Source organism: Canis lupus, chromosome 6 (genome assembly GCF_003254725.2).
Source record: "Canis lupus dingo isolate Sandy chromosome 6, ASM325472v2, whole genome shotgun sequence".
In the NCBI taxonomy this organism is placed as follows: Eukaryota; Metazoa; Chordata; class Mammalia; order Carnivora; family Canidae; genus Canis; species Canis lupus.
In genome coordinates, this window is record NC_064248.1 from 23650736 (window position 1) to 23662494 (window position 11759).

The window sequence follows — 11759 nt, forward strand, 5'->3', positions numbered from 1 at the left end:
GGTTTTTCAACAGTAGCACTACTGACACTTTGTTTTGGAGGGGTTTCCTGTGCCTCAGTAGCATGTTTAGCAGCTTCTCTGGCCGCTACCTTCTAGATGCCATTAGCACTCTTCATCTCTCTCTATCTTAGTTGTGACAATTAAAATATCTCCACATGTTGTCAGATGTTCTCTGAGGGGACACAATCAACCCTAGTTGAAAACAACTGCCCTAGAAAACAAATTTTCTCCCATGCTGATAATACTACAATCTGCTTCATCACTATGTCTCCCCAAAGCTATAGCTCTGCATTTTCAAAAGTCTACCAGAAACATAAATTTAAATACTTATAAAAATCTCAAATTCAATATATCTAAAACTCTGCTCATCATCATCCCATGAAAATATGCTTCTCAGCTGTACTCCCTGTTAGAAAATGATTCCAATATTCACTTAGATGTACAAAACAGAAATATACATTTAATCCTGCACTTCTCATTGTTACTAACTACTATATGCAATAAGTCACCAAGTCCAATTAGTTAATTTAGGCCAGGGGTGACCATTCTTTATTCAATAACTATTTACTAAATTATCAGGCATTGTGTTATATGATAGAGTTATATCTAGGAATCAGTTATGCATAGCCCCACCTCAATGAAGCCTTTGTAAAGGAAGTTAAGAAAAAAAGTATAGGAATGTAATAATAATTATAGATTATGATCAACATTATGAATAAAACAAAGAGCCTAAAAAATGAGAGGTGTGATAGTATAACGTGTAAAATAAATGTTTATAATGGACATTAGGTAACTAATGATAGTGATTCCTAAGAGTTGGAAAACAAGGTCGGCCCTACAATTACCCCAGCTTACCTAGATAGTGTCAAAGCCATGGAACAGAGACAGTAACTCAGGCACAGCCAAGCAACCTACTGGAGTTGAAGATAGGGAGCTCAGAGTCTACTGAGGTGAAAGTAACCTGGAGTACTAAAGTGAGACTTCCTAGAGTATTCTGGTAAGAACTGATCAACATAAGCATGCGAGGAAACTACAAAGAACCATTTAAAAGTGAGAGGGAACAGCTGCTGGCATTCATCTAGGGCCAGAAAGGGTGCCTATTCCCTAGCCAGACTAGAAAATTTCAAGATTCATAGGGCATTGGGTAGATTACAAGAAGGGGCTGACTGAATCAATAGTGGAGAATAATTACCTGTGGACTAAGCAATGCAGAAATGAAAGTATCAAACTATTTCAGAGTAACTTAATTCTTCTGAAAACAAAGATCAAGAGTTTTCATAGAAAATAAAAATACCCAGAACCCGAAAAATTTGAAGTAGGAAAATTTGACCTGTAATGAAAATATAAATCAATTAAAATCAGCCCCAAACTGACACACATGTTAAAATAAGCAAACACATTAAAATGATTATTCTAAGTGTATGTCATATTTTGAAAAAGCTATGATATGGAAGATATTTTAAAAACAGCTCATGGCAATGAAAACTGTAATTTCTAAAATGAAAATACACTTGATGAAATATTGACAAATGCAGGTTAGACACTGCAAAAGAAAAAAGTAGTTAAAGATATAGCAGTAGAACAGCAAAGGAAACAGTCAACAAAACTAAAAGGCAACTTACAAAATGGGAGAAGATATTTGCAAATGAAATATCAGGTAAAGGGTAGTATCCAAGATCTATAAAAAACTTATCAAACTCCACACCCAAAAAACAATCCAGTAAAGAAATGGGCAGAAGACACTAAGAGACATTTCTCCAAAGAAGACCTACATATGGCCAACATGCACATGAAAAAATGCTATCACTTGGCATCAAGGAAATACAAATCAAAACCACAATGAAATACCACCTCACACCAGCTAGAATGGCTAAAATTAATAAGACAGGAAAAAACAAATATTGGAGAGGATGTGGAAAAAGGGGAACTTTCTTATATTGTTGGTGTAAGCTGGTACAGCCACTCTGGAAAAGTACTATGGAGGCTCCTCAAGAAGTTAAAAATAGAGCGACCCTATGACTCAGCAATTGCACCACTAGGTATTTACCCCAAAGATACAGATGTAGTGAAATAATGGAACATCTGCACCCCAATGTTCACAGCAGCAATGTCCACAATAGCCAAATTGTGGAAAGAGCCAAGATGTCCATCAACAGACGAATGGACAAAGAAGATATGGTAATATATACAATGGAATGTTACTCAACCATCAGAAAGGATGAACACTTACTATTTAAATTGATGTGGATGGAACTGGAGGGTGCTGAGTGAAGTAAGTCAATCAGAGAAAGACAATTACCATATGATTTGTGGAATATAAGAGACATTGCAGAGGATCATAGGGTAAGGGAGGGAAAACAGAATGGGAAGTCATCAGAGAGGGAGAAAAACCATGGAAGACTCTTTACTATAGGAAACAAATTAAGGGTGGACAGAGGGGAAGTAGGTGGGGGGGTGGGATAATTTGGTGATAGGCATAAGGAGGGCATGTGATGTGATGAGCATTGGGTGTTATATGCCACTAATAAATCACTGCACACTACATCTGAAACTAAGTATTTACTTTATGTCAGCTAACTGAATTTTTAAAAAGATATAGAGGTAGAAACAATTAAAAACAAACAAACAAACAAACAAATAAAGGATAAAGCCTCAGGAAAGATGTTGCTACAGCCATGCCAGAGACCTTATTGCCAGTGGTATTTTCTAGAAAAAAAAATTTTATTTTGGAGAGAGACTGAGCACAGTTCATGAGCTGGGTAGGGGGAGGGCTAGAGGGAGAGAGAGAGAGAATCTTAAGCAGGCTCCATGGAGCCTGACCAGGGGCTCAATCTCACAATTCTGAGATCATGACCTGAGCTGAAACCAAGAGGTGGACACTTAACCGAATGAGCCACCCAGGTGCCCCTTCTCTGGGATTTTTGTAGTTTCCTGTCTTACATTTAAGTCTCCAATGCATTTTGAGTTTATTTTTGTGTATGGTGTAAGACAGTGGTCCAGTTTCATTCTTTTGCATATAGCTGACCAGTTTTCCTGACACCACTTGTTAAAAAGATTGTTTTTTCCTATTGGGTATTCTTTTTTTTCTCTTTAAAGATTTAATTTATTTGAGAGAAAGAGACAGCAACAGAGATAGTGAGAAAGAGCACAAGCAGGGAGAAGAGGGAGAAGCAGGCCTCCTGCTGAGCATGGAGCCTCAGGTGGGGCTCAATCCCAGGACCCTAGTAACATGACCTGAGCCAAAGGCAGATAGATGCTCAACTGACTGAGCCACCCAGGTGTTCCCTCCCTCACCCATTGGATATTCCTTCCTGCTTTGTCAAAGATTAACTGACCATATAGTTGTGGGTTCATTTCTGGGTTTTCTGTTCTGTTCTATTGAACTACGTATCTATTTTCATGCCAGTACTGTACTGTTTGATCACTACAGCTTTGTAATATAGCTTGAAGTCTGGATTATGTAATCTCTGATATTTTAATTTTGTGTACCATGGTACAGACCTTCTTGAGTTCATCTTGTTTGGAATTCTCTGTTTCTTGAACTTGAGTCTGTGTTTCTTTCCCCTGGTTAGGAAAGTTTTCAGTTATTATTTCTTCAAATAAGTGTTTTACCTCTATGTTTTTCTCTTCTTCTGGGATCTCTATATGTGAGTGTTTGTTCACTTGATGTTGTCCAAGAGATACCTTAACTGATCTTCATTTAAAAAAATTCTTTTTGCTGTTTAGCTTGGGTGCTTTCCATTACCATCTTCCTGATCACCGATCCATGCCTCTGCATCTGTTAATCTACTGTTGATTCTCTCTAGCATAGTTTTAATTTCAGTTTTTGTAGTCTCCCCCGAGTGGCTCTTTTTTAAGTTTTCTATGTCAGCTACTTCTTCTAAACTTAAAGGAATGGTCTTTATCTTGCTTGTTATTTTCTATGTGTTCTCTCTCTTGTTTGCAGAAGCTGTTCAGGCAGTTCTCAGTTCTTCCGGTGGAAATGCTCTATAAATAGGTATAGATTTGTTGTGTCTGTGGAGAAGATGAGTTCAGGATCTACCTACATTGCCATCTTGGATTGGAACTCGGCTTCTTGTATCTTAAAACTTCAATAGAGTGGTTTAAAAAACAAATGGGTATTGCCTAGCTGATATTGCTTTTTTCAAATATGATAAATTATAGAAACATCCAGAAAACTGTTTGAATTTACTATCTGAATTGGAATAAAACTGATACCTTGTAAATTGTGTGCTATTACAATAAAATAGAATTCAACAACAACAAAAAAGTGGTGTGTGGCTACCATAACATTAGTAAAAGTACGTTTAAGAGAAGAACATTGCCAAGGATAAAGTGTATCATTTTATAATGATAAAGAGATCAACTTTTCAAGAACACATAATTTTCCTAAATGTTTGTGCACCCAATAACAGAGTGAAAAATATAAGGCCAAAGAGCTACAGAGAAAAATAGGAAAAATGTGGTTATTTTTAAGGACTTCAATACTTTTCTCTCAATAATTGTTAGAATGTGTAGAATCATTAAAGGATATAGAATACTTAATAAGGGCAGTCCCAATGGCGCAGCGGTTTAGCGCCGCCTGCAGCGCGGGGGGGGGGGGGGGTGATCCTGGAGACCCCGGATCGAGTCCCACATCGGGCTTCCTGCATGGAGCCTGCTTCTCCCTCTGCCTGTGTCTCTGCCTCTCTCTTGCTCTCTCTGAATGAATAAATAAATAAATCTTAAAAAAAGAATACTTAATAAATTACCAACTAACTTAACTAACATTTAGGTATTACTCTAAGAACCAACAGCAGATTACACATTATTTTCAAGTATGTATATAACATGTATTTAGACAGATGACTGACTGAGCTATAAAACAAGAATCAATAAATCTAAAGGATTCATGTCATACAAAGTATCTTCTCTTACCAGAATCAGAATTAGATTAGAAATTAGTACCAGAAAGATCTCTGGAAAATCCCCAAGTAACTGCAAACTAAATAATACAAATTGTACAAAAGCTCTTCTGGAAAAGTAAAGAGGAAATACTTCCCAACGCATTCTATGAGGTTAGCATTATTCCAATATCAAAACTAGAAAAATGCCTTACAAAAAATGAAAGCAACAGATCAATATTCATCATTAAACTAAGTGAAAACGTTCTCAACAAATTTAAGAAAAGTAATTCCATAAAAATAGATGACAGAGTTTTACTTTCGGGAAATCAGCATGAAGAACTCCACAGACACACTCCCCAGTGAAACAAGAAAAGCCGTGAAAATTAAAAAACAAAACAATAATCACATAAAATATTTAGGAGTTGTCCTAAGGGCATGCAGCAAATGAAAAAACATTTATTTAAAAAAATCGACTACAACTTGGTAAATAACAGACTTACTGTTTTTAATATCCTACTCTAGCTTGTCATTCTAGGAATTATTCTAGTTTCCTCCTCTTCCTTCAATGTCCACTATCCCCCAGTATTCTCAGTTCTGTTGGAAATCTTTTAGATCTGTTTCTCTTATGTACACTTTCACAACCCTTATCCAAGTCTTATCAAAAATACCATCCAGTCTTCTTTTTCCCACTTTTCTTCTCAAGTCCCCATTCTTCAACACCTTGTTTTCCATATTGTAGTCAAAATGATCATTAAAACACATACATAATACTCCTCCAGTGCTTTAAACCAATCAATGGCTTCCCAATGAAGCCATTTACTATCATTCTTTTACCTCTAAATATATTGGTTTTCTTTTTGTTCCTCAAACACATGAACATCTTTCTCACCTCAGGGTCTTTGAATTTGCTATTTGTCTACTTATGGTATTCTTCTCTTACTTAGCTTTTCAAATAGTTAGCTCTCATTCTTCAGGTTTCAGCTCAAAGGTCATCTCTTTGGAGAAATTTCCTTTTAACTACATTTAGTGTCATCCCCTCCACTCACACTCAAATGTTATTATTGTATCATCAAGTTTATTTTCTTCACAGAATTTATTACAAAATTCAAATATCACTTGTTCTAAGCCTATCAGGAAAGAGTAGAAGTAAGCATGATGAATGGAGTAAATACTATGCTGTAAGGATATATCTATATTTATATGTTCTATGAATGTCTCTCTTAAATTAGAACTATATTGATTATGACTCTTAATTAAGCATCTTAAGTGTTTTCTAGAAATGGCCAGTTACAAACCCAGGGTATAGTATATGGCTTTCAGTCTTAGCAGGAGAAAGAGACATTTGAAACAAATACCTTGTGTAAATGTTTGATCTGGATACCTGCCACCAAACTAGTAGGTTCAGCCTCAAAATGCTTGTTTGGAGTTTGTCCACAATTTTTCACTTCTTTTTTCTCTCTAATTTTTGTTTCACCAAGCCAGTATGAGCGCTACAAAGAAAGCCAAAATGAAATTACCAAGATGAACTTTCAGAACCAAAGCATTCCATCTGAACAGATCTATAATGAATAAAGCGACTGACTTAGTAATCAAAATATGCCTACAGGGGTACCTGGATGGCTCAGTGGTTAAGCATCTGCCTTCGGCTCAGGGCATGATCCCAGGGTCCTAGGATCAAGTCCCATATTGGGCTCCCTATGGGGATCCTGCTTCTCCCTATGTCTCTGTCTCTCTCTCTTACGTCTATCATGAATAAATAAATAAAATCTTTAAAGAAAAAAACCTGCCTACAAAGAAAAGTCCAGGACCAGATGTCTTTACTGGTACCTAACATTTAAACAAGAGCAACAATTATTCTCCAAGCTGTCCAAAAAGCTTAAGAGAAAGGAACACATCCTAACTCATTCTATGAACTCAGCATTACTTGAAAAGCAAATGCCAAAGTTAGGCAAAGATATCACAAGGAAAGAAACCACAGGCCAATATCCCTTACTAATACAGATTTAAAAATCTTCAAAAAATACTCATAAATTAAACCTAATAGCATATCAAAAGGAATATTCATCATAACAAAGTGGGAGTTATCCCAGGAATGCAGGGTACTTCAACATACAAAAACCAATCAATGAAATATATCACATTAACAGAGCCAATGGGAAAGAAAACATACAATTATTTCAACTGATGCAAATAAAGCATCTGACAAAGTGTCTCATGATAAAGACAATTGGAAAACTAGGAATAGTTTCTTGAAATTCATTAGGGAATTTGTGAAAAAACCCACAGCTAATATCAGACTCAAGAGTGAAAGACTTAAAGCTTTTCTTCTAAAATCAGGGATAAGACAAGGATACCTGTTTTCATCCTTGCTATTAACCACTGTCCTGGGATATTAGCCAGAACAATAAGGCAAGAAAAAGAAATAAAAGACATTCAAATTGGAAAAAGAGAGGAAAACTGTATTTGAAGATATCATGATACTACAATTTAAGGTGCCCAGAGAATCCTCCCCTACACACACTATGAGAGCTAACAGACAAATTCAGCAAAGATGCAGGGTACAAGATCAATATGTATACACCAGTTGTGTTTGTGTATACCAGCTATGAACAATCCAAAAAGAAAACTCTATTCTAACAGTTCTATTTACAATAGCATCCAAAAGAGTAAAATACTTAGGAATAAAATTAACCAGAATGGCGAATGACACACACTGAGACTATAAAACCTCAATGAAAGAATTTAATGAAGACAATAAATGGAAAGTTAAAAGAGAAAAAGATAGTTCATGGACTGAAAGACAATTTTTAGGGGAGGGGTGATTCTGAGATCATCACTGTGTTCTCTGCACTGATTCCCAGAGCTCCCTGCATCACTGGGTTCCAGGGATAAACAGTGCAGACATACTCTTTTCTGGCTGCCTTCCTTTCCTGTCTCATTTTACCTCTCTCTGACCCTTCCAAATAAATTCCAAACCCTGTGAAAGACAACATATTTAATATGGCAATACTACTTAAAGTAATCAACAGATTCACAGTAATTCCTATAAATATTCACTTTTACAGATATAGAAAAACTGATTCTCAAGTTCTTATGGAACGTCCAGGGCTCCATAATAGCCAAAACAATCTTGAAAAAGAAGAGAAAAGCTGGATGACTTACACTTTCAGATTTCAAAATCTATTATAAAACTATAGTAATCAAACAGTGTGGTACTGACATAAGGACAGACATATGGGCCAATGGAATAAAATCGAGGATCCAAAAATGAAACTATACATCTATGGCCAACTGATTTTCAACAGGGGTGTTAAGACCACTCAATGGATAAAGAACAGTCTTCTCAAAGAACGGTTTTAGGACAAAAGGATATCCACAACCAAAAGAATAAAGTTGAATCCTTACTTCATACTATATAAACATCAACTTAAAATTGATCAGATTTAAATTTAACAGATAAAACCATCAAATTCTTTTTTTTTAACCATCAAATTCCTAGAAGAAGACACAAGGGTAAATTTTGATGACTTTGGATTTGGCAATACCTCCTTAGATGTGACACAAAATTCACAACCGATAAAACGATTTTTAAATTGGTTTTAATCAAAGTAAAAAATTATTGTCCATGAAAGAGTACTAAGAAGAGAGTGAGAAGAAAATCCACAGAATGAAAGAAAATATATATAAATCATGTACCTGATAAGGCTCTACTGTCCAGAATATATAAAAAAGATAAGCCAGTTAAAAAAGTCACAGACCTTGAATAGACATTTCTGTAAGTAACATGTTCAATGGCCAAAAAGCAAGCCCATGAAAATATCTCAAAATGATTAGTTATTAGGGAAATGCTAATCAAAACCACGAGATACCACTTTATCCCACAAGAATGGCTATAATAAAGGGAAAAGAGAATAACAAGGGTTTGTGAGGCTGTGCAGAAATTGGAACCCTAGTACATTGGTTGTGGGAAAGTACAAATGGTGCAGCTATTGCAGAAAATAGTTTAGTGGTTCCTGAAAACACGAAACAAAGAATTATCCTAAGTACTAGCAATTATACTTCTACGTATATTCCCAAAAGAACTGAAACAGGTATTCAAGCAAATACTTATAGACAAATATTCACAGCAGCACTATTCAAACATCTAAAAGATGCCCTACATTTCTAACTACAGGTTGATAAAGGAATTGTTCTATATACATACAATGGAATATTATTCAGCAACCCAAGAGTGAGTTGCTGACATATATTAATGTAAACTTCAAAAACATTATATTAAGTGAAAGAAGCCGGACCCAAATGGTCACACATTGCATAATTCTATTTATATGAAACATCCAGGATATGAGTTCATAGAAAAAGAAAGCTGATTAGTGATTGCTACAGTCTTGGGTAGGGAAAATGGGATGTGACTTCTTAATGGGTATACAATTTTATTTTTGGGTAATAAAAATATTTTGGAACTAGATATGTGCAAGTACATTGTAAATGTACTAAATTCCACTGCTTTTTTCACTTCAAAGTGGTTAATTTTAACTTACATGACTTTCATCTTAATTAAAAATTTTAATGTGAAAAAAGAAAAGAGGTACTACAAAAACTTGAAAACACTCTGGCTTGGTTTACTATGTGGCTCTTGCATACCTTCAGCAATTGATGTTTGCAGCAAAATTATGTATGATTTATATCTCTAGAATTTAGAAGCAAAAATCGTTTTGAAATGTTAGTGTTCATGGTTTGTCTCCCTCTCTAATTTTTCCCACGCAGTTCCCCTCAAACCATGAGAGACTCCTAACTCTGGGAAACAAACAAAGGGTTGCGGAAGGGGAACTGGGTGGGGGATGGGGTAACTGGGTGACAGGTACTGAGTGTACTTGATGGAATAGCACTGGGTGTTATACTATATGCTGGCAAATTGAATTTAAATAAAAAAAATGTAAATAAAAGACAAGGTATAAATGGGAAAAAAAAGAAATGTTAGTGTTCAGAAGTAAGGACAAAATGGAATTACTCAACAATGAAGTTACAGCCAGTGCATTTTATCACACTAAGAATACTATTTTTGTACTACATATTATTCAATAATGGCACGAGTATAGAGGGCAAGATGCAGAAATTCTCCTACTGTACGTAAACTGGTCTAATCCTTGAAAGGAAACAGGTGGTAAGAACACAGATATGGAAAATACCCAATCCTTTACTCACTAGGATCTAAGAAATCATCATATATTATTTAGCTGGGAACAACTTTTGCAGACTTTCAGATTTCTTTATTCTCCAATCTAATCCACTATGTACCATGTGGCTGAAGAAGAGTTCTATTACTCATAGTTCTTAATGTATGGTGTCTTATCCACAGACTGTACATTTGGACATGTGGAAGGCTTTAAGAGATCAAGAAATGGCTAGCATTTTCATATGGCTGGTATACACAAAAAAATGATTCTACCGGACCTTTTGATTGGACTATAAATATTACATGAAATAGGTTCATAAGGACTATGGCTTTCTCCAGTAACACCAGCATTAGTACTCACCAAAAGAAAAAAGTACCATGGTTGGGGCACACCACACTGCCCTGGAAAGATGGTTTCCATATACCAGGTCACAAGGCCATATAAGAAAGCATCAAGTAAAAGCATTAACAAAATATAGCCAAATATGAGGTTATCCTCAAGGTTGACTGGTCTCCAAATGTTATCCCATCTAACACCAATTTCTGAAACAAAAAGGAGATACTATAGATGACTCTGTGAAATAGCAAAGAAAAAAGATTGATAGTTTAAATCCTGTCACTGTAAATTACCTATATGTTAATACCTTTATTATTTAAGTCATCTAAGAAAATGATGAAATATGTAATAACAATGGGTTCTTTCCACCTAACTTCACAATCTACAAAAATAAATAAGAATTACTAAGACGAGGTCAGTGAATGAAACAAAAATAATGAAAAAAGTGAGCCTATTAGATCCTATTTTTCTATCCCCTCATCCTAAATTCACATTTAAACTACCATCAGAATACATAAATCTGGAAAAATATTCAATAGCACTAGAGATGAATGCTGACTACAAAGCAGAAGAAAAAGATGTTTTGCTTAAATAGAGTTCTGGGACACCTGGTGGCTCAGTTGGTTAAGTGTCTCAACTCTTGATTTTGGCCCAGGTAATGATCTCAGGGTCATGAGATCGAGCACTGCGTCAGGCTCTGTGCCCAATGATGAGCCTGCTTGAGATTCTCTTTCTCTCTCTTTCTGCTCCTCTTCCTCTGCTCACACATGTGTGCACTCTCTTAAAGAGACGAAGAAAGAAAGAAAGAAAGAAAGAAAGAAAGAAAGAAAGAAAGAAAGAAAGAAAGAAAGGAAGGAAGAAAGGAAGAAAGAAAGGAAGAAGAAAGAAAAGTTCTGATAGAAGAGAAAAAGAAAGTCATCAAAAAAAGGTAATCCTTTGTTCTATTTCTTCTATTTCTGGACAGAGTGTAGCACAACTAAAAAGCATGGGGGCTTGCAGTGAACTCCAAAAAAGACATTTCATGAATATGGTCAATGAAACTTGTCTTTTCTTCAGCTTCAGCCTCCCTTTCCTATAGACCAGCACCATAAGAAGGATATTCATCAGCACTGTATCTTTGAAAAAGCTATAATAAGGTAACCATTTAAGAAAAAAATATTTAGTAGTATTAAAAATCATCAAAATGAAAGCAATTTTGAGAGGCAGTGAACAGAAAATTAGAAACAACAACAAAAGAGGTAGAATGCAAGTTTTATGAAGTCTGCTGTACCGTGAGAAATCCTCCTACCTATATAGGAATAATATAGAAAAGAAGCAATAACTAAATACAATAAACTAATCCAATAAAAAATAATTCAAT

General features: G+C 35.4%; 1 protein-coding gene across 10 annotated transcripts in view; it reads right to left on the reverse strand.

Moving 5' to 3' along the window:
- LOC112640266 (phospholipid-transporting ATPase ABCA3-like) overlaps positions 1 to 11759 on the reverse strand; it is a 198259-nt gene that overhangs the window by 130748 nt on the left and 55752 nt on the right. For all 10 annotated transcript variants that reach the window (XR_007411256.1, XR_007411255.1, XM_049111311.1 and 7 more), the window contains 2 exons: positions 10424 to 10605; positions 6242 to 6376 (listed from right to left, as the gene is read on the reverse strand). Coding sequence is in view for 8 of the 10 variants with exons in the window: in XM_049111311.1 (XP_048967268.1) it covers positions 6242 to 6376; positions 10424 to 10605 (317 nt within the window). In the remaining 2 variants the exon portion in view is untranslated. The remainder of the gene's footprint in view (positions 1 to 6241; positions 6377 to 10423; positions 10606 to 11759) is intronic.